General features: G+C 38.1%; 2 protein-coding genes across 9 annotated transcripts in view; one reads left to right on the top strand and one right to left on the bottom strand.

Annotated features, from left to right (window-relative positions):
- Window positions 1-1,745: 1,745 nt before the first annotated feature.
- Window positions 1,746-14,856, bottom strand: serbp1b (SERPINE1 mRNA binding protein 1b). 4 transcript variants are annotated; one of them, XM_001338162.9, is made up of 9 exons: window positions 14,499-14,856; window positions 11,308-11,488; window positions 10,040-10,183; window positions 9,028-9,099; window positions 7,036-7,110; window positions 6,768-6,954; window positions 6,613-6,669; window positions 6,124-6,315; window positions 1,746-3,588 (listed from the first exon to the last, which is right to left on the bottom strand). In XM_001338162.9, exons 1-9 carry the CDS (start codon window positions 14,752-14,754, stop codon window positions 3,529-3,531), a joined length of 1,224 nt encoding a protein of 407 aa, XP_001338198.4. In that variant the 5' UTR covers window positions 14,755-14,856; the 3' UTR covers window positions 1,746-3,528. The 4 variants fall into 4 exon arrangements, 2 of the variants coding, with proteins under 2 accessions (XP_001338198.4, XP_005171185.1); XM_005171128.4 differs by having other exon boundaries at window positions 6,759-6,954; XR_012390202.1 differs by having other exon boundaries at window positions 1,848-4,885; window positions 5,550-6,315.
- Window positions 3,417-27,403, top strand: part of LOC101882074 (leucine-rich repeat-containing protein 52) — a 28,385-nt gene continuing 4,398 nt past the window's right edge. For 2 of the 5 annotated variants that reach the window (XM_073922526.1, XM_073922538.1), the window contains exons 1-2: window positions 3,417-3,633; window positions 23,597-24,372. In XM_073922526.1, the coding sequence (XP_073778627.1) occupies window positions 23,727-24,372 (646 nt within the window). In that variant the 5' untranslated portion in view covers window positions 3,417-3,633; window positions 23,597-23,726. Of the gene's footprint in view, window positions 3,634-23,586; window positions 24,373-27,403 lie in introns of all 5 variants that reach the window. The other 3 variants (XM_073922524.1, XM_021468450.3, XR_012390224.1) reach the window with 3 other exon arrangements.

The raw sequence follows: 27,403 nt of genomic DNA on the forward strand, positions 1-27,403 counted from the left end.
GATTCCCTTGGCACACTTTGGATCCATTAGTACCAATTGAGCATCGTGTCAACACTACAGCCTACCTGAGTATTGTTGCTGACCATGTCCATCCCTTTATGACCAGTGTCTCCATCCTCTGATGGCTACCTCCAGCAGGATAACGTACCGTCATACAGTGTGAATAATCTCAGACTGGCTTCTTGAACATGACAATGAGTTCACTGTACTGAAACGGCCTCCACAGTCACCAGATCTCAATCCAATAGAGCACCTTTGGGCTGGTGTAATGAGAGATTAGCATCATGGATGTGAATCCGACAAATCTGCAGCAACTGTGTGATCTCTGGGGAATATTTCCAGTACTTTGTTAAATCTACGCTACAAAGGATTAATGCAGTTCTCAAAGCAAAAGTTGGCCCAACCCTGTACTAGTAAGGGGTACTTAAAGTGGCCAGAGAGTGAGTATATAGTTGTTGCTTTTTATCCATTACTGTAGTATTACCACACCATATAATTCAAGTGCTTTACTGTACTATGGATCATCATGGGAAATAATTGTTTAATCAGTTTTTTCAAAAGCATGACTGAGTTATGAATGTATTAAACGTGCTTGTTTGTTGTAAAAATTCGTAATATGACAACAACAAATACAAATTTGTGGATCTCCTTACTTCCGTGAGCAGCAATTATGCCGTTGTAGCTGATGTATTTTGGGAAATTTTTGTACCCCTTGGTTTTGAGTGTGGTAGTGAAAAATCTCCATTTTAAGGGCTATTTAGCCCTTCCTCTAGCCCTTAACCAGGGGTGTCCAAACTCGGCCCTGGAGGGCTGGTGTCCTGCAGATTTTCGCTCTAACTTGCCTCAACACACCTGCGGGGATGTTTCTAGAAAGCCTAGTAAGAGCTTGATTAGCGAGCCCAGGTGTGTCTGATTGGGGTTGGAACTAAACTTTGCAGGACACCGGCCCTCCAGGACCGAGTGTGGACATGCCTGCCCTAAACCTTCAAGCCAAAGAAATTGGGACACGTCTACCCCTTCACCCGAACACACAAAACGAGGGATGGGGTACAAAAAAAGGCAGGGTTTTTCAAAGTCTAAGACAGTGGGCCTCCCTTTTGACACAACTTATCCATTGGCGCCCCCCTCCTCCCAAACATGCACGCACACACACAAATTCTGGAGGATTTCTTGCTACCCCATCATGCTTGGTTTCAAGGTGTCGCCGAAGTTTAGCGGGTCTCATGCTGTCATTAGCCAAAATATCTTGATAAAGGTCGTGGTTCATCAGCTGGTCCTGTCCACGTAAATCCTAAACTCAAATACTGATCATCATATCGTCGTCTTTTGGGTTTAAGCCCTGAACTTGAAGGCTTTGAATCGAGGGGTCTCAGAAACCGATCCATTGCATTAGCAGCATGATTAGCAGGCATATACCTGTATTGGCGGGCTTGCCAAACAGAAGCGAATTCACAGCTATGGCCTTCTGGGTAAAAAAGGTTTTCTTATTTTTAACATATTTTTTTAGCTTTGTTTACTTAAAACGTTTAAAAATAATAAAAAATACATAGAATAATTAAACTTAATAATTATATTTTTATTATATAATATTTTTTTCTGCGCCTCCCCTGACATGCTCTGGCGCCCCCCAAGGGAGGCGCGCCTCATACTTTGAAAACCCCTGGGCTAAGGTGTAGAATTGGTATTGGGCCTAAACATGTTTGAAACGAGACCAACAAAGACAAAAGTGGACGCGTAGACTCAAATCTAGTGTCGTCGTCCATTTTATTGTCCCTCCTCCTATGAATACAGAGAACATCGGCCATCACACTCGGAGGTCTTGCTAATTTTCACATACATAAGCTGGATCCAACTTTTCTTCTTTTATTTATTTTTTTCGCAGCACACACTGTTGTCCCACCCTGAATTACACAACGCTTCAGAAAAAAAAAAAACACACACACACACGCGAGCAGTAGTGCCATCTTAGTAATCATTAAAAAATAAAAACACAGCACAGAAGGAGTAATAAAAACATAAAAACAAATGATGCCGACAGACCACGTGCTCGAGGAGCTCGATTTTTCAAACGTCAGCATAAAAATCTAAGTGCAAAGATATGTCAACCACCTTAGCTAGAGAGAAAAACTAAATAATAATAATAAGTTTACAATCTAAACTCACGAACGTAACGGCAGATGTGTTTTAAAACAGATTTCTCTCTCACACACACACACACACACACACACACACACACACTAGGGTTGACACAACACTTGAATTCGATATCAATCGATACTGATATTATAAAAACGTCCATTTCCCGCTAACATTTGAGCGTGTTCTTAAACAGCGCTGATTGGCCATTGTGTTCACAAGCTCAACAGAAATGACTGTGATTGGCTGGGAAGGTCATCAGTTCACCAAACTCCCCTCTAAAAAGCTCCAGTATCTACACTCAGAAACAAAGTCAGTCGATCAGCTAGTTTGTCTATAAGCTGACATACCAGCGATTCGCTGATGAATCGTGGCTTTAAACGACTCCAGTGTCCCTGTATCTGTGGTTACACTCAGTAAACAGTGGTGAGTTTGGTGAACCTAACAGCCAATCACAGTCATTTCTGTTGAGCACGTGAACACAAGAGCAATTCAGCACAGTTTAAGAATGCGTTCAAATGTAAGAACGGTTTTAAAACCTCAGTGTTTATTGGTACCGAATTCCAGTATCGTGACAATACTACAATACACACACACACACACACGGACGTATACAGTTCAGAAAGAAGCGGTCCTAAGAGAGGAACTTGTATGATTAAAAAGGACCAGCCTGGATCTCCCGGGTGCTTCAACCAGATGATGATGAGGAAGAACTAAGCATACCAATATCATCACATGTCCAGCAGAGGGCGACAGAAATAAAATAAAAACCCACAGCAAGATCAAGACGACACATTTTGCTTCGTGCTACGGGTCAAAAACAAATCTAAATAACAAGAGGCTGAGCTTGACCTTCTTTCGAAACATTTAAAATAGTCAAATATACATTACTTATGTATATATATATATATATGTTGATAGTAAAATCGTCACAAGTCTCGCATTCTCACTTGGTGGAGAGAAGAAAAAAAAAACGTTCTGCATTTGGTAGAGCCGTCGAGAGAGAAATAAACTCAATTACACAGGGGGGAAAGCTTGAAGCGTTCACAACACACTTCAAAAGTCTATCTGGAAAATGCATACATTCAAGCAGCGATAAAAAAATATTTATGGCGAATGCATAATCTCTGGGGGGAAAGAAAGGAGGAGAAGAGCAACAACAAAACAAAAAATACTGTATGAACATCCCTGCTATCGTGTCTCTAAATACAAAACCTCTACCCAGAATTTGCTTCAGTGTAATAAGAAGTCCTTTGTGTTTTTCTCATTGTTTTCCGCAGGTAAAAGTCAGTTCTCAGTGTATGTACGGATGACAGTCTCACTTCTCTGGTTTCTATGGTCGAACAATCCATAAGCATGCAAGCGTTTGAAGAGGAGAGGAGGTTTGGGTGTTTAAGCCAGAGCTGGAAAAGCCTCAGGATCGTCAACGTTGGGAACGGAAACACCTCCACCCTGTGACAAATACAACGCAAATGAGCTCAGGATAAAAGCAGGCAAGTCAGTATCTAACAATCATGTGTTCAGACGGCAACAGCAAAGATCTAAGAATAACTATTTATTTAATTTAATCAGCTGGCACACCGGCTCTTTTTATACACTTCTGAATCACATACACTACCTGAGAAACATCTTGCCGCCTATTCAAGTTTTAGAAAGAACAAATAACTGGACTTCTGGTTGATCATTAGGTATCTAAAGTGGCTGATATAAAAGGTAAAGGCCTCTAGATTACGATTTTTTTACCATAATAAAACATGGTCATGCCTTGGTTTTTAAAGCTTTAATTAGGACAGTAAGGTCTGACTCTGCTCAGACAAAAGTCTCATCACTGAACAGAAATAATGTCCAGTATAGAATATAAAGTCCTGCTGCAGTGGAGACAGAATGAATATTGTGTCTGACTCCATCATGAGCTTGCAGGACTGCATCCATACATCTCTGACTCAAATCACTGATTAATAAAGTCATCCGGAATGGCAGAGAAAGCGTTCCTGCAGGACTCCCTGAGCTCATCAAGAGTCTTTGGATTCATCTTCAATGACTCCTCTTCCATCTTACGCCAGACATGCTCAATAATGTTCATCTCTGGTGACTGGGCTGGCCAATCCTGGAGCACCTTGACCTTCTTTGCTTTCAGGAGTGTTGATGTGGAGGCTGAAGTATGAGAAGGAGCGCTATCCTGCTGGAGAATTGTCCCTCTCCTGTGGTTTGTAATGTAATGGGCAGCACAAATGTCTTGATACCTCAGACTGTTGATGTTGCAGATCTCTTACACGCCCCCATACTGAGTGAACCCCAAACCATGATTTTTCCTTCACCAAACTTGACTGATTTAAGTGAGAATCTTGGTCCATGCTGGTTCCAGTAGGTCTTCTGCAGTGTTTGTGATGATTGGGATGCAGATCAACAGATGATTCATCAGAAAAATCCACCTTTCGACACTTTTCCGAATGATCAACTAGAAGTTATTATTGGTTTCTCTTACAACTGAGATTGACAAGACTTTTGTCAGGTGGTGTACATTACCTACACATTAATAAACTACACAACTTGCATATTCAAAAATGAAAATACAAAAACAAATCATCACAAATAAAGAAAAACATAATGAGAGAACAACAAAATATTGCAACAAAATAGCCAAAAATCTTTACCCAAGCAACTAATTAAAGATTAAAGGTAATAATGTATGAGATTATGTAATCTGGAAGTGTCCAAACTCGGTCCTGGAGGGCCGGTGACCTGGAGACTTTGGCTGTTTCTCAATTTCAAGACCGCAGAGAACGGACTTGTGTTCTTGTGGAGACCGGTCTTGCCTGGTGTCCTCGGAAGAACGAACTCAGGAGACCGCGAGAACAGAGAACGTGTGCTTTGAGAATTGAGATGCTGCGTTCTTCCTGATGGTCACATGACCTTCACGTGTTTTAAATGGAAATTATTTAAACATTACAGCCTTCATACAGCGATTTATTGTTTTCTCCCTCTTCAAAATATATACTATGCATAAAAACATTATCAATATACTCTGCACAATATAAATAAAACAGATTTTAATACGAATTTCAGCAAATAAACACCCTTATTAAGATGTTTATGTTAATGTTTACTTTCACCGTTTCCTTTAGGGAAACTCCTGAGGAAAATAAGTCATATCTCTGAACTTTAATAATAAATCTAAATAAAATGCTGCGCTTCCCACCTCCAGTCGCAATGACTTCTGGGACTTCCAGAGCGAGATCGGTGCTCAAGTCTGCATCGGTGCGTCCTCGATATCAAGATCACATCCAGGAAGTTTTACGCGTCCTCCGTACTTGCGGTCTTGAGTATTGGAATTGAACTTAGGCAGCTGTTGATGACGTTACACGAGAACACGAGGACGCAAGACCGCTGAAGAACGCATATTGAGGAACAGCCTTAAGCTCCAACCATAATCAAACACACCTGAACCAGCTAATCAAGCTCTTACTGGATACTAGAAACTTCCAGGCTGGTGTGTTAAAGCAAGTTGGAGCTAAACTCAGCAGGACCGAGTTTAACACTCCTGCTAAAAAGAGAGCAACATCCTGTGATGAACCCTGTCTAAAGAGCCGGTGTGCTCGAAAAGTTACACACTTGGAGCACAAAAAAAAAAACAGAAGGGTCTTAGAGGGGGCGGAGCATGTCAGATACCAGAGAGCATTTGATTGGTCAGGTTGATGAGAAATTGAAGTATGAGGTGGCGTGAAAACAGAAGTAGCCATTTAGGCGGAAGTGTAAAACTACAAGCGTTACATGTTTATATCAGTTTTATGTCTTCTGAACACAAATTTTGTCACCACACTAGCTTATCGATATCCTAAAAACTAATAATGCAGATGCTAACGTAAAAAACTACTATATTTTAAATGTCACTGCACCTTTAAGGATCTGTGGACAGCCTGTAGTAACGCTCAATGTATGAAATTTGGATTGGAATGATAGGGAATTGGTGCATAGCAGGTTATTTACCTTCTCAGATCTGCCTCCGCCTCGGCTTGGTCGTCCCCCGCCGCTGCCACCGCCACCACCGCGACCGCCACGTCCCCCACGAGAGCCTCCGCGCCCGCGTCCAGGCCGACCCAAATCTCCAAAGTTTATCTCCAGCTGCGAGGTGATGTCATTGGCTGGCTTACGGAAGTGGTGATCTCCACCTTCTTCAGCCTTTAACAAAATATAATGGGATCAACTTCAGTCTAGGAGAAATTCAGCGGCGAAACAGAGATTATGAAAGGAAGCAATCCTCCTTAATACAGAATTAAAAATAAGAAAAAACAAGCAGGCTGCAGATGCATACTTGATAATATTATTGGGAAAGAATAAATGAAGAGCAGATTGTGATGAGAGATTTGATTTGTGCAAGTTTACTTGTTTCACCTCTATTAAATGATGTATTGTGCACATGCAACATGGTGACCACTTTTAAAGTTAAACTCCAAATTCAAGCACAAACTGGGATACCTTGTGGAATGAGTCGGGGTCAACATCTCCAGCTTCAATCACAGATCCAGCATGCCGCTGCAAACACGGCAAACATGAGTGAGTGAATGAACTCATCATAATAAATCCATCTATTTGTATTTAAATAAATACAGACGTTGACATACTTCACCTACCGTGCCAACCTCCTCGCTCTTTGACTTGTGCAGTACGTAGCCCTTCTTCCACTGACCGTCGTTTCCCTCGTTGGGTTTGCGGATGTTAAACTCGACTTTGGCTCGTTCTTTGTCTTGCATGGCCTTCCACTCGTCCAGGGTCATCTCCTTCGGGCCTTCGTCCTTCACCTCCTCTACTTCATTTTCCCTATGTAGAAATGGCATGAGCTTAGTTTATTCAGTCATTTTCACGTCTTTGCATTCACAGTCATCTGTGCTTGACGCTTACTTGTTTTCGGAGTCAGCAGGGGCGTGTTCTTCACCTTCAGGCACAGGCTCAGGTGCTGCAGACTGATCAAGCTCACTGCAAAATAAATTACAGTGTTATCAGATGTGGGGAACCACTGAAATTATTACACTAATACACAATTCAGAAATCTAATGTCATAAACATGGAGTGCATATGAGCTGTTCATTTATTTTTTATTTATTCAAGCCTCCCTTGACTACATGAAATGGATAATCAAATTGGACTATCTGCTTATAATGGTTCTTAAGCAATATTATATATATATATATATATATATATATATATATATATATATATATATTAGGGCTGTCAAAATTAGCGCGTTAACGCACGTGATCAATTTGAAATATTTAACGCGTAAAAAAAATAACGTAAATAACGCAGTTGCAGTTTTTTATTTCCTGTTGTGGCTGACGTGTGTTCAGGGACGGTGCATCCATAGAGGCGATCTAGGACGCTGCTTTAAGCATGAGAATAGTAAGCGTCCTCACATTCATCCACTACACCCACCCCCTCCCTCCCTCACGGCCCTCGGCCTTCCATATGAACAAAACGGCATGATTGCCGTTTGCATGAAGCGCCAGTTCAGCTTGCTCTGGCCCTGCGTGTGTTTAACGTGCAGAGAAATATGGCGTTTCCTCCAGAGTTTCAAGCAATTTCGGGTGTTTCATTTTTAATATTCAGACTTTAACTGTAGTTCAGCACTTCTCTCATTCAGCATATTTTCATTCAGGATGTTTTAATGGAATTGGATGCCGCATGGCGAACAGAAAGAAAAAACTCCGCATTTCGGGACTCGTGTGGTCATTTAAGATAATCAAAAATCACTGTTTACATGGTCGAGTCTTGATCAGTATACTCTTAATAATCAAAGCTGAATATTGGTGCCATGTGAATGAAAGTGCATGATGAATGCGCAAGCTGTCAAAAACATTTCTCTGCCCTTAAGCTATGCCTCAAATGGTTCATTAAGTTTGACGTGTTTCCCCCCTTTTGTAAAGTGTCGGCTTCACGTTCCTCTGTCAGAATCCTTTCTTGTTAAATACAGCCATACAATGCTTAGTGTAAGCAAATTTGATTAATCTGAAGGGCTCCCTTTCGCTCAGCTGCACTGCGCGCACTGTTTTCTATGTGAATATATATATAGTTTTATATATATATATATATATATATATATATATATATATATATATATATATATATATATATGCGTGTGTGTAGTCCACTTAGAATCCAACATGGAAAGCATTTTTATTTGTTATTGGCATGGATTGTTTACAATTTAAATGGCACTTACATGCCTGTGTTTTTACTTCAGTAATACATACGGCATTTCGTGATTAATCATGATTAATTAAAAAAAAAAAGTGTGATTAATCACGTTGTTTTTAATCATTTGACAGCTCTAATATATATATATATATATATATATATATATATATATATATATATATATATATACACATACATACATACACAAATAACTGTAATGGTACGGTACAAGTCACCTTTATTTTTTACATTTTGGTGGGCGTGGTGTATGACGAAGTTTTAGTCGACATCATTTTTGCTCGAGGAAATGTCTACAGTAAAGCTGTACGGGTCATTTATATTCATGAGAAGCCCTACTAAGTATTGGTGTGCCTTATACACACAAATACTTCTGTATAAATGTTTATTACTAACCTATGAACATAATTTGATTATAACTGCACATCAATGACCGAAATAGCCTACTGTGACCTCTGCAATTAAATAAATATATAAATGAAACATGTATCCCCTTACAGTCTCCGATATGTTACTAATTACAAATGAACTACACAAGACATACATTTAGTCTTTATTTAGCTTCAAAAACAACACGAAATGCAGCCCACAGTCTTTAACCCACTGAACGTCTTTTATTCACTCCTTCCCAGAAAAAGCGTACACATTGGACAAACAGTATTTTAAACATTTCACACCTACCTGGTTTCTTCCTTCACACCGCCCCAGTTGTGCGAGCCGCTCCCACTGCGCTTCTCCTCTCCTTTCTGTCGACTAAACATTAGCAATGTTCCAGTCAGACTCGTGCAACAAGTCAGTATTTGTTCATTCTTGAATAGGCATGGGACGATAACCGCTTTCGAGGATTAAAGGTGTCGAGGTTCTTTTTCAAATATTTCCCAAATGATGTTTAATGAGCAAGGAACTTTTCACAGTATTTCCTATAATATTTTTCCTTCTGGAGACAATCTTTGTTTTATTTCTGCTACAATTAAAGCAGTTTTTAAAACCATTTTAAGGTCAATATTATTAGCCACCCTTAATTAATATTTAATTTCGATTGTCTACAGAACAAACCACTCTTATACAATAGCTGCGTCCCAAATGGCACACTATGCACTCATGCACTATGTACTTATGCACTTACACACTCAACAGGATAGTATATGTATGTAGTGTCGTCCCAAATGGCACACTAATGTTTTTTTACTAAGCTTTAGGTTTCCCTGATGACGTTTGACGGTTGCCAAATCAGTGAAATAAACGACCGAATTATCAAATAATACCTGCCGTTAGTGTTGCCGCATTCACCATCGGGAGGCGCTATAATCACTCTCGTAGGAGAATTTTGCTTTCACCATCCAAAATAAATAAAGTTATTCAACATGTGTGTCCGATAGCTCTGCTCCTTCCGCTACGTAAGCAAACCTGCGGTCGTTGAGTGCGTGAAGTGTCCATCATTACACACTTTATTTTAGCGCTGAATGAGTGCATCATCCGGGTAATTAAAGTGCACTTATTATTTTTAGAGTTTTCAGTGTGAACACACTACTCACACTATTTATTCTACAAAATGGCGTAGAATAGTGCATAAGTATGCGATTTGGGACGCAGCTAATGACTTGCCTAATAAACAGAATCTTATACCAGCCCATGCCTAGTAATACTCCAGTCAGACTCGTGCTTTTGTTAGTCTTGAATTCAACACACTTACGCTTTATCATTGCCGCTGTGTCTGTCAAAGTCACGTTTCCCCCGGGAATCAAAACCGTCTCCGCGTCCCATCCCTCGTCCTCGGCCCCCGCGGCCCATTCCTCGTCCTCCTCCACGTCCTCTAGATGGCTTATCCCCAATTGGCCTGAAGACAACATACACATTTGATCAAAACGACAATCGCCAGTCTTGAGCTACAGAAATCAATGAGAGCTGCTAAGCTGAAGCCATTCATCACATGAGGATTGATTACTGAGGTGATTATACAAGTGTTGCAGCCACAGAAACACTGGCTTTAACAACACCATTCGTTTTAGAGTTTTTTTTGTACAACTCCTTTTCCTGTGAATAAACAAACAGCCAGAGTAATGCAGCTTACTGTTGGCTGTTTGATTGTAGCATGCTTCAACAAGGCAATATGATATTTAAAGAAACATTACATCATTTACACGCGCGCAAGTGGCTCAGGTTATGAGTTTTGTTCTCTTCTGTTGAACACAAAAGAAAATATTCTGAAGAATGTTGCGCAAAAACAAATTCGATGGAAGTCGACGGTTGTAACATTCTTCAGAATATCTTCCTTTGTGTTCAACAAAAGAAAAATAAAACCTCAAACAGGTTTGGAACAAGTGAAGTGTGAGGAAACGATGACACAATTTTCATTTTTGGGTGATCTTTAGGATTTCGTAAGGGGTGTTCCTTTTACATGATGTTTATACTATAAAGAAACAAACTAACTTCTTAACTTATATTACACTTTTTTTTATAAAGAAAATACATAATAAATAATGAATACTAATTGCATTTAACCACTCAACTCTATATTACATCAAAATGAGGAATGGTTCAGATAATTCTGATTCTGTCAGTCACATTGTTTGGATCCTACGGCTGGATTCTCACAAAAAGCAGAAGTATTTGTGCATTTAGACAAAGTAGGGCTACGCAATTAGGTGGAATTCATTTCAGCCTCTAATGATTAAAAAAAAATTAAAAAAGAATCATCAAGATAAATCATTGCATCATATCCTGCAGCCTTTCCAGAAGTCTAAATTCACACATTTACAAGTGACAGCAAGCTATTTCCTTATCGCAGACATCTTATATTAATATTAATAATAAAAAAAAATTATATATAAAATTATATAAATATAATAGGAGACCGATTCCAAAACTAATATCTAGGTGTGAAAGCACCCTAAAACTCTTCCTTAGGACACCTTTTTCAACATTTCTCTCAAAATATTTGAACATAACATCATGACTCACTTGTCCGCAGAGAAATCTCCCCCCTCTGGCTTCTCGTCAGCGGGTTTATCAAAGCGTCGCTCACGAGGAGGTCGTCTGTCAGGCCTCCTGTCTCCGGGTCGACCCTCTCCTGGACCTCCCGGGTGTTGGGAGCTGGCTGGACCCTGCTGTTGCTCCGGCTTCCGGCCAACCCTCCTCATCCCTGAAACAGACATCCAGACATTCATTAATAACCTAACACAAACAACCCGTGAATGTACAATTTCATACAGAATTGCGCATTTACGGATATAAAATAACATGCGTCACTCCTAAGCAATGCCACCATTGTGATGGATTACTAATTTAGATATTTAACAAATACCTAAATATAGTAAACTATTAATAGGTTAGGAAACATTACTGATGTCCCCCAAGCGTTAATTACAAAAATAAAAAAATCTAAACATTTGTGGCATTGTGTGATCGCCATCTACTGGCCTGGCACGCACAATCCAGCAATTTTAGTTCTATTTTGTGGATGCACTGTTTTAGGCGTCAACGTCTTGATACTAGGGTTGTCACAATACTGGAATACGGTACCAATCGATACTAAAATGTTAAAAACGTCCATTTTCCGCGTTCTAAAACTGCCAATTGCCCATTGCGTTCACGTTCTCAAAAGAAATGACTTCAAGTCGGCACTAGTGGTGTAGTGGTGTAGTGGTTAGTGCGACGACACATGTACTTCGGTGCTCACGGCGACCCGAGTTCGATCCCTGCCTCGCGATCCTATGCCAATCCTTCCCCTCTCTCTCCTCCCGATGCTTTCCTGTCAATACTCTACACTTTCGTATCCATTAAAGGTACCCAAAAAAAAAAAAAAATATATATATATATATATATATAAAAATGACTGTGGCCGTGAAGGTCAGCAGCTTACCAAACTCTCCACTGTTTACCGAGTGTAACCACAGATACAGGGACAATAAAGCGTTTGAAGTCTCGAAGATCTGCTGGTTTGTGTATAAGCTGACATACCAGCAATTCACTAATGAATCACAGCTTTAAAACGCTCCAGTGTGCCTGTATCTGTGGTTTAATTTAGTAAACATTAGTAAGTTCGGTGAAACAGCGCTCAAATGTTAGCGGGAGGTAGACGTTTTTAAAACTTCAGTTGAGACAACTTTAGTTGATAGACAATTTCTGAAAATGCTAGACTCATTTAAGCACTGTTGGATTAATGCATAGCATATAGCTAACATGCTTTACGCATATATATATATATATATATATATATATATATATATATATATACATATATATTATATTAGGGGTGTCACGATTTTGATTTTTAATCGAAATCGATCGAAATTTATGCTCAATTTCGATTATTGAATCAAAAAATAGAATCGTCGATGCTGCCACGCCCCCATGTCACGTCAGCTTGGCTTGCCAAGCGGGAAAAAAACAGGCTTGTTGAAGTGCTTGTTAAACTGCAGAAGCAGGAGACCCGTCGACAGAGCTTAAACCCTCTCCTCTTTCAATGAAGTCGCCAGTGTGGAAGCATTTTGGATTTCCAGTGAGTTATGTTGACAACGTTCATGTTGTCGACAAAAAAAAAAACACAGTTTTGCAAGCTCTGCTATGTACGTATTACGTACGGTTCGTCCGATAGACAACACCGGCATCGCGATCCTCCGCCCCCGTTGCAAATGCGCTCGCGAAAAGTACACACTCAGGCCCTGTTTACACTGTCTTTGTTTTTAAATGGCATTTTAGAACGACAACGATTTGACATCCACAGTGGCGTGTAGCATTTCTGAGCAGCCCTCCTTCCTCTCTACCTCTGAAAATGCACATCACGTGACCACACACACATAGACGCACACACAGCCATGCGCTCGAGACAGCAGGTCCAGGCAGTCAGAGGACTGCTTCAATCTTTCACTCACTTGTGCTTAGTCATTTTAGCGAACACCTCAGATACTGTTGGCTGGTTCCTGTTGGTTGTGCGTCTTTTTTACCGACGCCATTATAACGACACAGATCACTGCCTATTCACGAGTCCCGCAGAAAAAGTGATTGACAGGTGGTAATTATGTGTGTATCTTGCCTTTATTCATTTACTGTATGATTTGTTTATGGGTAAAACAAAGACCATGCAGGTCAGGTAGTTTAATCGGTAGGCTACAAATAATTAATTAATCATAATCGAATCGTGCCTTTAGAATCGAAAATGTAATCGAATCGAGGATTTGGAGGATCGTGACACCCTTAATATATATATATATATATATATATATATATATATATATATATATATATATATATATATACACACACACACACACACACACACACACACACACACACACACACACACACACGAGTTGGTATAGGGCCATTAAAGTAATGTATACTTCCACTGCACACAAAGAAGAGGAAAATAAAAACAAAAGACTGTTAATAATAGCATTTGGGAGTATTATTGATTTGTGTGTTTAGGCCAAGGTCACAATAAGGATCTATTAATGAATCAACCCCACAGATGTTTGTTGATGCAAAAGCAAGCATGACCTCAAATCATAACCTGAAATATGAACGCATGATAGAATAATAACACCACTAGTGTAAATACGACAATGTGAACGAGCGATGTACACTGCATACACTAACTGCGCGCCTTGTGAAATAAAAAGTGAAAGTGTTTTCATCCACGTTTGCAATGCATCACACACGCCGATATCTCTCCCGCGTGCAAACCAACACACCGTGAAACCAAATAATCGCATTATATTCACATACAGCTAGCTGATTAGCATGTAGCTAAAGCAGCTACGCAGTTGTAAATACACCGAAGTTGATCAAAATCACGATCAGTCAGCGATGCTGACATGTGAGAGGAAAACCTGAGCTCAATAAAAGCACACGTCTAAAGTCATGAAAGAAATGTTGTTTTTGAAATGTGCTAGCAAATCGCTAAACGTCGAAAGCATCAGCAGCAGCTCCATGTTGTCTTCACTGCTGTGTTTATATGCACACAAGCACTCATCCCTATACCCTACCGAGTCGCCTACATTTTTTGGATGTGCATTTTAAGCTATTCAGCACCTTTTAATCGCATGTGTGCCTAAAAAGCGATTTATGACTCGCAGTCTGTGTGTGATATGCACAAAAAAAGGTTATGTTTTGACACACAGCAAACATTTGGTGCTGAAACTTCAACATACCCTCCTTCTTAAGTGGCACGGGGGGCTGGATGTCTTCTTTCTTGTCCTGCGCTGTGTTTTTCCTGTCTTTCTGGGACTCCTTTTTCGGCTGTTTTGCAGCTTGAGCTGCCGTCTTCGAGCCTCCTGACGCGGCCGCATCTTTCTTCTTGTTTTCGGCCGCCTTTAATATCTCGAAGGGGTCGGATTCGTCGTCCAATAGCTGGTCGAAGCGATTGGTAACGACGCAGCCGAAGCCTTCTTGCAGATGCCCGGGCATGATGGCGCCCCAACAGCGGGATTCTCCTCCGATTCTTCGAGGCTTTGAGCGAACGGCTCACGGTGGACAAACACAAGATGGCCAAGGAAGACACCTGCTTCTCTTCCGGCGCTCTCAACATCCGGGACATCGCAGCTTTCGCGCCATATGGGGGGTGTAGTTTTCTTCTTCTTCTTCTTCTTTGGGTTTTACTGGCGGTTGGCAACCAGACTTATAGGTGCATTACCGCCACCGACTGGAATGGAGTATGGAACTAGTTGAATACTTTCTGAAGTGTATAAATTACATGAAGGGAGAGAAAGGGGGAGGAAATTGTGAGGGGAGGGGGAGAGAGGAAAGAAAAAAAAAAAAAAAAGAAAAAAAAAAAAAAAAAAAAAAAAAAAAAAACCTTTATAATAGTAATAAAATGTAATAAAAATGGGGTGGACTAACAATTCTTCTGATATTATCTCTATATTCTTTCCTCTAACTGGGTTTCTTTAATAAATTTTATTATATCATTATATACCTCACTAGATTTGTTTCCTAATAAACCTGCCAATGTAAAATGCTGAAGATTGCTCTTTTTAACTGACTGAATAAGATTGTTTCGTTCTTTATTATATTTACTACAGTGAAATAAAATATGTTCTATTGTTTCTTGTTGATTACAATGTATACATTGCCCAGTTGGGTGTTTCCCTATTTTATGTAATGTATGATTGAGTCCAGTGTGACCTATTCTCATCCGAGTTATAATACTTCCTTCCCTACGATTTCTGTTCTCCTTCCTCCCAGTTCCAACTTGTTTCTGTATATTATATAAATGTCTACCTGTATCAATGTTATCCCAGTGTACTTGCCATATTGATTGTGCATATGTTCTTATCATGATTTTAGCTTCTGCTTTGCTCAATGGGACTTCTAGATTTACTTTACTAATTCTGAGAGCTTGTTTGGCCAGAAAGTCTGCCTTCTCATTACCTTCCACACCTACGTGAGCAGGAACCCAAATGAAATATATTGATTTGCCCTTCATTTTAATATAATATGTCTTACTGAGTATATTATTAAGAATATCCATTCTGTATGAAGACCTTCCAGATCTTATACTTTCCAGTGATGAAAAGCTATCTGATGCAATTACTACATTATATATGTCATTCTCCTCAATCCACTGCAGGGCAATTAGTATTGCAATTAACTCTGTTGTATATACTGATATATTATTAGTTATTCTTTTCTTAATATGGTATTGATTAACTGGGATATACACTGCTGCGCCTGTATGGCCTGTTTGTGGGTCTTTAGATCCATCTGTGAATAAAAATATTGATTCTTTATAATTTTTTTCTAAATAATTCTGCACTATATATTTTGTTGGAAGAATATTATTGTTATCTTTTAACTCCTGTTGTATATTGAAATCTACTTTAGGTAATGGAAAAAACCATGGCGGAATATATGGGATTGGGACTGCCTTACAGTATTGCAGTTGATCTAATCCAATTATTCTGGCTTTTGCCTCAGCTATCCATCCGAAACTTATGAAATTAGTTTCCTCATGCTCCCAACATTCTAGTAATGTTCTTTTTGTTGGATGTGATTCAATTTGTCCCTGAATGTTAACCCAATATGCCATCATTAATTTCATTCTCCTAATGCTTAAGGGCATTTCTCCCATTTCAACCTGCATAGATGAAACTGGTGAGGTTCTAAATGATCCACTACAGATTCTAAGGGCCTGTGCTTGTAATACATCTAGTTTTTTGAGGTTTGACTCTGCTGCCGACATGTAAGCTATACATCCATAATCAAAAACAGATCTCATGAGGGCCCAGTATATATTTTGTAGTGATGTTCTACTCGCTCCCCACTCTTGCCCTGACAGGCAACGAAGTACATTAATAACCTTTTTACTTTTTTCTGTGATTTTATTCAGATGATCCTTCCATGTCAGCTTTTCATCGAACCAAACCCCAAGAAACCTTACAGTTTTTACTTGTTCTAGTGGTTGTCCATATAGTTTTAAAGCGAGTGATGTGGTTTTATGCCGTCTTGAGAAACAGATGACCTGAGTTTTTGCAACAGATAGTTTGAATCCCCATTTATTTGCCCATTTTTCTACCTCAAATATTGCATTCTGTATTTTCTTTTGTACAAATGACACATTCCGACCTCTAATCCATAGTGCCCCATCATCTGCATACAATGATTTTCCTATACTTTGTTCAATCTGAGAGAAAATGTCGTTTATCATTATATTGAACAATAATGGGCTGCAAACACTACCTTGAGGAGTTCCATTTTCCACTGTGTATTCATGTGAATATTCTTTTCCTACCCTAACTTGTATTTTTCTTCCAAATAAGAAATCCATGACCCAATTATACGTTTTGCCAGTGACTCCTAAAGATTTTAATTTAATCATCAGTCCCTCTTTCCAAAGCATATCGTATGCCTTTTCTATATCAAAAAAGATAGCTATCACAACTTCTTTGTTAGTCTGTGCTTTCCTGATGTCTGATTCCAAACATAATACTGAGTCCATAGTATTTCTGCCTCTGCGGAACCCACTCTGATATGGAGAAAAAAGGTTTTTGCTTTCTAAAAAATATGTAATTCTTTCTGTAATCATTCTTTCCATTATTTTGCATAAGTGGGATGTCAGTGAAATGGGTCTATAGCTAGAAGGATCTGATGGATTTTTCCCTGGTTTAAGTATAGGTACTACTATAGATTGTTTCCATGCTATAGGTAATTGACCCATATCCCAAATTTGATTAAATAAATTTAGTACTATTTCTAGTGATGCCTCTGACATGTGTGACAACATTTTATAGCATATTTCATCCTTACCTGGGGCAGTTTGTCTTGCGCTAATGATTGCTCGTTTTAATTCAAACATATTAAATTGTAAATCTAAAGGATTTTCTGTTGTTTTTACTTTCTTTAAAAGATCAGGATGTTTAGTTAATGTAGTATTTCTGCATTTCCTAGCCTCTTCAGAGAGATTATCTGAACTATGTACATTTCTAAAATGTTGGACTAATAGTTCCGCCTTTTCTAGGTTGCTGATCGCTACTATATCGCCATACTGTAACACTGGTAATTCATAATTTCGTCTAACACCTGCCATTCTTCTAATCATACCCCACACCTCTGATAATTGTACCTCTCGTCCAAGACTATTGCAATATTCTCTCCAGAATATACGCTTTTGTGTTTTAATAGTTTTTCTTAACATTGTCTGAGCCTTTTTATACATGATCATAGCTTCCAGTGAATGGTGTTTTTTAAGATGTCTAAATGCTTTATTTCTTGCTTTAATAGCTGCTTTACAATCATTATTCCACCAAGGTACATTTTTAGTACAACCAACTCCTTTACTTTTAGGTATTATTTCTTCGGCTGCTTGAATTATTTCATTAACAATTTTATTATTTAAAATGTTTACATCTCTCTGGTTTATTATTTGTATTGTCATAACTCTCTTATCACATAATTCTTGAAATTCTTTCCAATTTGCTTTCTCCAATTTCCATCTTGGAATTCTATCTTCTTTTTCATACATTATCTTTAATCCAATTTTAGTTACTACTGGGTAATGGTCACTACCTATTGTATTGTGCTTGAGTACTTTCCATGTGCTAACTGCTGCTAATGAACTACTAATAAATGTTAAGTCTAGTATGCTTTCTGTATTTTTAAAACAATTATACCGTGTGCCTTCACCATTATTTAGACAAACTAAATATTTTTCATCTATAAATTCTTCAAGAAGAATCCCATTTGCATCATTACTATTACTCCCCCATAATGAATTATGTGAATTAAAATCCCCACACCATAAAACACTGTCTTGTCGTACACCCATTACTTCTTCTAATATGTTTTGATTTAATTTATCACAGGGATTATAATAATTAATAATGTCTATACATCCTCTATCCGTCCATACCTTGATTAAAATTGATTCATACTTTGTATTTATTTGTTCTATCCTAAACTTCATTCCGCTTTTTATAAATGTTGCAATTCCTCCTCCTCTGCTATGATTCCTATCATTTCTAACTATATTATATCCCTTAATATTAAAATCTAATTGAGGTTTTAACCATGTTTCTTGTATGCATATTATATTAGGTTTCTCTATAATATTATCAATATATTTTTTAAATTCTTGGCCATTTGCAATTAAGCTTCTTGCATTCCATTGTAGAACGTTTAACATTTAAGACGTTCCACCCCCAGGCTGGGATGATTGTGTATCTTCATTTAAGATGTCCCTAACCGTTTCCCAGAGCAGATCCTTCACATCCAGGTATTTTTCTGCTGATTTGATTATTATTTTGATTCTTTCATTTCTACTTTTCGTTTGAGCGGAACAATTTATTATCTCTGCCATGAATATTACAAAATCATTTTTGCTCACTATCAGAGTTTCCGCTTTCAGTTGTTCACATTTTTGACATGTCTCTGCATTTTTGTTCCTGTTTTCATTTTGTTTAGACACAGTCATAATTTCTGGAACCGTTTTTAATGCTTCCGCATAGCTGATTCCTTGAACAGCTTTTACTCTTTGTACTTCTGCCTGCCTTTTGCTAACCTCACACCCTCGATACGCTGAGCTATGATCCCCTCCACAGTTGCAACATTTCAACTTTGCACCCTCTTCACATTTTCCATATTCGTGTTCCCCACTACATTTACCACACCTTTGCTTTCCCTTGCAAAAAGCTGCTATATGTCCAAATCTCTGACATTTATAACACCGAAGGGGCGGGGGAATGTACAGTCTTACATCATAGCACATATACCCGATTAATATCTTTTTCGGGAGTGTCTCCTCATCAAATGTGACCATAACAGAAAGACTATCACAAGCACTTCCATTTCTGTTTGTTCTTAAGCGTTTAGCTTCGACCACATTTGCATTTGTTATGCTTGCTTTCACTTCATCTGCCGAAACATTGACAGGAATTCCTGTCACAACGCCTTTAACATATCTTTTCCCGTTTGTCTTGGAACATTCTACTTTTTTTCCATTGATTTTATTCACCTTAATTGCTTTAGCTTGCTGTTTTTCATCTTTACAGAAAATCAGTATCGATCCGTTTCTCAAGATTTTTGCACTCTTTATTATACCTATTTCCTTATGCAGTGTTTTGGTTAGTTGTATCGGATTCATACCTCCAAATGTATCCCCTTCTTGCACAGGTTTAGCAAATACCTTGTATTCCACTGTCACCGTTTCCTCTAGGGCTGAGCATCTATCCGAATCACTTTCATCAGATTTATTTCTTCGTTTCTTTTTCCGTTTGTTGTTTTTAACCATGTCCCATTTTTCATAGTTCCCGCAAACTACTTCCATATCTCCTACTTCATTTCCTGATTCGTCACTTCCGTCTGCATTCTCCTGTCCACTCACATTCCAGTTGTTGCCAACCGCCTTGGAGTCTATCCGCCTTGCCATCCTCCAGCACTCGCTCTCTACCGGAACGATAGACCTTCCCTTCCTCCGAAAACGACAGCTGATGCAACACAAGCCACTTCCAATCCAGCTCCCCCGCGCCGGGGGGTGTAGTTTTATGAGGTGAAGTTGGTTTTATATTCGCACATTACATCAGTGACAAGTGACATGCTCCCTATATTGTTTATTTTGAATATTGGGTCTGAAATCGCATACAAGTATGACTTCAAAACAGCATTAGCACTTTTGAATTGACTGTGAACAGTGTTCTTTGATAGTCTTTGGCTGCTAATATGAGTTTACTATTTAGAATTACCTTGCTGAAAAATCCAGCTTAAACCACCCTAGGCTGGTTTTAGCTGGTTCACCAGCCTGGTTTTAGAGGGGTTTTGGCCATTTACAGGCTGGTTTCCAGTCTATTCCAGCCTGGTCTTAGCTGGTCACGCTGGAAAATGACCAGCTAAATCCAGCTAAAACCAGCTTGACCAGCCTGGTGGTTTAAGCTGGACATAGCTGGTTTTGGCTGGACTCCCAGCCTGGCTAGGCTGGTCAAGCTGGTTTTAGCTGGTCATCTCCCAGCCTGGAAATGGCCAAAACCCCTCTAAAACCAGCCTAGGCTGGTTTAAGCTGGATTTTTCTGCAGGGTAGAAAATAATAAATTTCTGAAATTATATTATTAAGGGGAAAATGTTTAAATGTTTGAATATAAAACCAACATTTCCTCAGCTAGATCAAGCGTTAGTGTGTTTTTGCTGCGTCTTAATTAGCATACTACGTGTAAAAGTATGTAGCCTTCTTTTTTTGTGAAGAAAGAGTATATACTTTTTAGTGTGTAAAAAGAAAAGTAGACAGTCGCCTATACACATACTGTTGACTGTGGAGGTCATTTGAGTACAGTGAACTCATTCTCATGTTCAAGAAGCCATCTGAGAGGATTCACGCTTCATGACATGGCGCGTTATCCTGCTGGAAGTAGCCATCAGAAGATCACAAAGGTCATTAAAGGATGGACATGGTCAGCAACAATACTCAGGTAGGCTGTGGCGTTGACACGATGCTCAGTTGGTATTAATAGGCCAAAGTGTGCCAAGAAAATCTCAGCCACACCATTACACCACCACCAGCAGCCTGAACAGCTGATACAAGACAGGATGGATCCATGCTTTCATGGTGTTGATACCAAATTCTGACCCGACCATCCGAATGTGGCAGCAGAAATGGAGACCCATCAGAGCAGGCAACGTTTCTCCAATCTTCTATTGTCCAGTTTTGGTGAGTCTGTGTGAATTGTAGCCTCAGTTTCCTGTTCTTAGCTGACAGGAGCGGCACCCGGTGTGCTCTTCTGCTGCTGTAGCCCATCCGCCTCAAGGTTGGACGTGTTGTGTGTTCAGAGATGCTCTTCTGCAGAGCTCGGTTGTAACGAGTGCTTATTTGAGTTACTGTTGCCTTTCTATCAGCTGGAACCAGTCTGGCCATTCTCCTCTGACCTCTGGCATCAACAAGGCATTTGCGCCCACAGAACTGCCGCTCACTGCATATTTCCTCTTTTTCTGACCATTCTCTGTAAACCCTAGAGAAGGTTGTGCGTGAAAATCCAAGAAGGTCAACAGTTTCTGAAATACTCAGACCAGCCCGTCTGGCACCAACAACCACGCCACATTCAAAGTCACTTAAATCCCCTTTCTTCCCCATTCTGATGCTCAGTTTGAACCGCAGCAGATCGTCTTGACCATGTCTACATGCCTAAATGCATTGAGCTGCTGCCATGTGATTGGCTGATCAGACATTTGCGCCATGAGTAGTTAGACAGGTGTACCTAATAAAGTGGCCAGTGAGTGTATGTTGTAGTGAGGTTTCATTGACTGACTGCAGCAGATGTGAAAGGACAGAGATAAAGCTTGACCAGGGTCTGCAGTAAAGCTTTGCACTTTAAAAAATAAAGGCTCTTTATTGCTAATTATGCTTCCACAAAGAAACTTTAACATCCATGGGAACTTTACATTCAACAGAAGGTTTTGTAAATGGAAAAATGTATATAACCAAGCATGTTTTCCTGAAAAAATAAGTGTGTGTGTGTGTGGGTTTGTACAGTAAGCGCATAATTGATCTGTCTCTTTCTTCTCTCTCTGCCAAAGCATTTATGTTTACATTAAATAAATATTATTACATAAATGACAGTAGTGAAGCAAAAAAACAGTATATTTATTGATCAATATTTTAAGATAAAACAATAATATTAAACAGTATTTTAACAATCGACAATTAGGATAAAATAATATACAGTATATTTAACAATCAACATTTTATGATACATTTATAACAATTTAGAATTGTGTGTGTGTGTGTGTGCTGCTACACCTGCTGTGTAAAACATATGCTGGATAAGTTGGCGGTTCATTCCACTGTGGTGACCCCTGATGAATAAAGGGACTGAGCCAAAAGAAAATGAATGAATAATAATAATTGTAATTCAAAATTAAATAAGTGATAAAATAAATTAATTATAAAATGAAAAATAAATAAATAAATCAGAATAAACTGTACATTTAACAATCAACATTTTAGAATAAATCAGTATATGAATATATATATATATATATATATATATATATATATATATATATATATATATATATAATAGAATATATATATAAAACATAATAGTCATCAATGCAACATAATAATCAGTAGTCTCTGTCTCTCTCTCTCTCAATTCAATTCAATAATTGCTTTATTGGCATGACAAATTTTACAAATGTATTGCCAAAGCAGTTATAAAGTTTACATAAAAAGTAACATATATATATATATATATATATATATATATATATATATATATATATATATATATATATATATATATATATATATATATATATATATATGTTACTTTTTATGTAAACTTTATAACTGCTTTGGCAATACATTTGTAAAATTTGTCATGCCAATAAAGCAATTGTATGTATAATATATGGATATATATATATATATATATATATATATATATATATATATATATATATATATATATATATATATATATATATATATATATATATATGTATTGTTTTTAGTATTATATATATATATGTATATATATATATATATATATATATATATATATATATATATATATATATATATATATATATATATATATATATATATATATATAATACTAAGAACAATACACACAGTAAATAGTAGTTTAAAAAGGGATATTTATATATATAATAATTAAATAAAATTTTAACAATGCATCATATTATTCAATATATCACATTAATATTCAATATATTATATTATTATTCAACATATAATATTATTCATACAAACCAATACTCTCTCTCTCTCTCTCTCTCTCTCCCTCTCTCACTGAGGGGTCATCAGAGTGTCTGCTTTTTCCTCTCAGTGGATCTCCTCGGTTTCGCCAACACTACCTGCTCAGACTAGATGAAGCTCGCTTTTGCAGCATGTGTCTGCTATATTTCCATAATAATAACCTCCATAATTAGACTTGATGAAGCGCGCGGTCGCAGCAGCGTGTGTCCGGCGGGAGCGCGCACAGATCCTGCTGGTGCTCTTGGCGCGCGCGGTGTCCTCTGTCTCTCCAGGGTGTCCGGAGCGCTGTGTGTGCGATGACCAGCATGTGGTCCAGTGCGCGGAGCAGGACCTCCTAAACTTCCCCTCCGGACTCCCGCTGACCACCCGCCAGCTGATCCTCTCCAACAACCGCATCTCCGACCTGCCCGCGCTCGAGCTCAATTACCTCTCCGACCTCCTGTACCTGGACTGCAGCAACAACTCCCTAACGCACATCTCTGAGTCCACTTTTGGGAATCTGAGGAAGCTTGCATACCTGGATCTGTCCTTTAACTTGTTCGGGAGGATCCAGGAGCAGACCTTCGGTGCGCTGGAGAGTTTGGTGATGCTGAGGCTCACTGATAACCCAATGCTTTCGGAGATCCACCCGCAGATTTTCTCTGTTCCCAGTGTCCTGCAGGTGCTGGATATCAGCAGGAATAACCTGAACAGGCTGAATGTCAGCTTTTTGATGGCTCTTGGGGGTCTGCGGTCCCTCGGGCTGAGCGGGAACCCTTGGCGATGCGCCTGCGACACCGAGGAGCTCTGCTTCTGGATGCACTCGAACACCTTTAAATTCATAGGTAGGCTGTGCATGTAGATTTCTTGATTATTAGGACTTATTTACACAGCTGTCTGGAATACTTAATTCCAGTGTTAGGGGTAACGCATTACAAGTAACGCGAGTTCATAGTTTCAATGCGTTACTTTACTAATTACTTAAAATAGTAGTAAGCAATATTTGAGTTACTTTTTAATAAAAATGTAATTGGAGTTACTTTTAATTTGAATTAATTTGCTTATAAAAATAAATTGCTGAATTAAAATGAACATGCGGTGGCCAAGAAAGCTTAACGTGCAACAATTTAAGAAAACACATGCAGTTAAAACACATTTTTCTCACAACGCAAACAATTTATGAAAACGCGCTGCATTTTTTCCAACACAATCTCATGGCAATTCGTAACTTTTTATTTAGTGTTAGGGGCAACGCATTACAAGTAGCGCGAGTTCATAGTTTCAATGCGTTACTTTACTAATTACTTAAAATAGTAGTAAGTAATATTTGAGTTACTTTTTAATAAAAATGTAATTGGATTTACTTTTGATTTGAATTAATTTGCTTATAAAAATAAATTGCTGAATTAAAATGAACATGCGGTGGCCAAGAGAGCTTAACGTGCAACAATTTAAGAATACACATGCAATTAAAACACATTTTTCTCACAACGCAAACAATTTACGAAAACACGCTGCATTTTTTCCAACGCAATCTTATGGCAATTCGTAACTTTTTGATTTAGAGTTAGGGGTAACGCATTACAATTAACGCGAGTTCATAGTTTCAATGCGTTACTTTACTAATTACTTAAAATAGTAGTAAGTAATATTTGAGTTACTTTTTAATAAAAATGTAATCTGAGTCACTTTTGATTTGAATTAATTCGCTTTATAAAAATAAATTGCTGAATTAAAATGAACATGGAGCGGCAAAGAGAGCTTAACGTGCTGCAATTTAAGAAAACACATGCAATTAAAACACATTTTTCTCACAACGCAAACCATTTACGAAATGTGCTGCATTTTTTCCAACGCAATCTTATGGCAATTCGTAACTTTTTTATTTAGTGTTAGGGGTAACGCATTACAAGTAACGCTAGTTCATAGTTTCAATGCGTTACTTTACTAATTACTTAGAATAATAGTAAGTAATATTTGAGTTACTTTTTAATAAAAATGTAATCGGAGTTACTTTTGATTTGAATTAATTTGCTTCATAAAAATAAATTGCTGAATAAAAATGAACATACGGTGACCAAGAGAGCTTAACGTGCTGCAATTTAAGAAAACACATGCAATTAAAACACATTTTTCTCACAACGCAAACCATTTACGAAATGTGCTGCATTTTTTCCAACTCAATCTCATGGCAATTCGTAACTTTTTTATTTAGTGTTAGGGGTAACGCATTACAAGTAACGCTAGTTCATAGTTTCAATGCGTTACTTTACTAATTACTTAGAATAGTAGTAAGTAATATTTGAGTTGCTTTTTAATAAAAATGTAATCGGAGTTACTTTTGATTTGAATTAATTCACTTTATAAAAATAAATTGCTGAATTAAAATGAACATGCAGCGGCAAAGAAAGCTTAACGTGCTGCAATTTAAGAAAACACATGGAATTAAAACACATTTTTCTCACAACGCAAACAATTTACGAAAACGCGCTGCATTTTTTCTAACGCAATCTCATGGCAATTCGTAACTATTTGATTTAGTGGCTAATTCAATCTAATTTGTACGATTTGCTCATCACCCAATGACGCTTGGGGTTAAATGCTACGCCTCCTTTTTAAAATCGGACGTTTTCGCATGACTGAACTCTTACGAATTCGTACAAATTAGCCACTTAACTGCCTAAATGTAAAATACTTACGTTTCCTCGTAAGATCAGGCGGGTTTTTTTCACAACACAACAGGTTTCAAGGAGTAAAAATCACGGTAATCAGGATATTAAAATAAACGAACAAAAAACTTCATCTAACTTCACTGAGCAATAGTCATGGAACAACGTCGTCCGTCACGTTTTTGGGTCTGCGGTCCCTCGGGTTGAGCGGGAACCCTTGACAGTGTAGCGCTGCCACATAATTGTTACTGCATAAAATACATAAAATGATGCACTCGTACACCTTAATATTTATAGTTAGGCTGTGCATGCCGTTTATTTGATTAAATAAAAGCTAATTGCACAGCTGTCTGTAATAGGCTACTCAATTCCAGTGTTGGGGTAACACATTACAAATAACGAAAGTACTTTACTGCTCACTTAAAACTCCTCAAAGAAACATTTTTTTTCCAAAAGTAACTCAAATATTATTGCTTACTCCTTTTCTAAGTTAGAAAAGTGTATTAAATATGACTTTATTACATGGCTGTCTTGAATACTCTATTCTGATTGGTCAGTCAAGACATGGTAGGTAGGTTATTGCATGATAACAACCGATAAATAATACTCATCAGGAAATGTCGATCACTACCTGCGTTCAAATCCATATGATTGTTTACATCCATATTAATTTGTGTTTTCTTTTCTGTCACACCACAGTTTTAACGGTTTGGTGCTGTCTTGTGAATTAATAATATGTAAGTTAGTGTATATGTCTATTCAGTCAGTTTCGCTTCTATCAGCTTTGGGTTTTTGACTGTTTGGCGCCATCTTGTGTCTGAATAATGCGCAGGTTAGTGTATACTCCATCAGCTGTTTTAGTTTCTGTCAGCTGTGTTTTTGACTGTTTAGCGCCATCTTGTGTCTGAATAATGCACAGATTAATGTATACTCTATTAGCTGTTTTAGTTTCTGTCAGCTTTGAGTTTAATTAAAGAATTAAAGAACTATTATAGCTCAGAACAATATTTGGGCTCTGTTTTTTGTTTTGTGGCAAATAGCCATGTAATAAGAGAGATGAAGTACATCCAGCCAGTTGTTTTCACAGAATACAGCTTGTCAGTCTTATACAACAGTGCTCTGCTTCTGGATGCACTCGGACACCTTTAAATTTCTAGGTAGGCTGTGCATGCAGTTTATTTGATTAAATATGACTTATTCTTTCAGA

This window comes from Danio rerio, chromosome 2, assembly GCF_049306965.1.
Source record: "Danio rerio strain Tuebingen ecotype United States chromosome 2, GRCz12tu, whole genome shotgun sequence".
Lineage (NCBI taxonomy): Eukaryota > Metazoa > Chordata > Actinopteri > Cypriniformes > Danionidae > Danio > Danio rerio.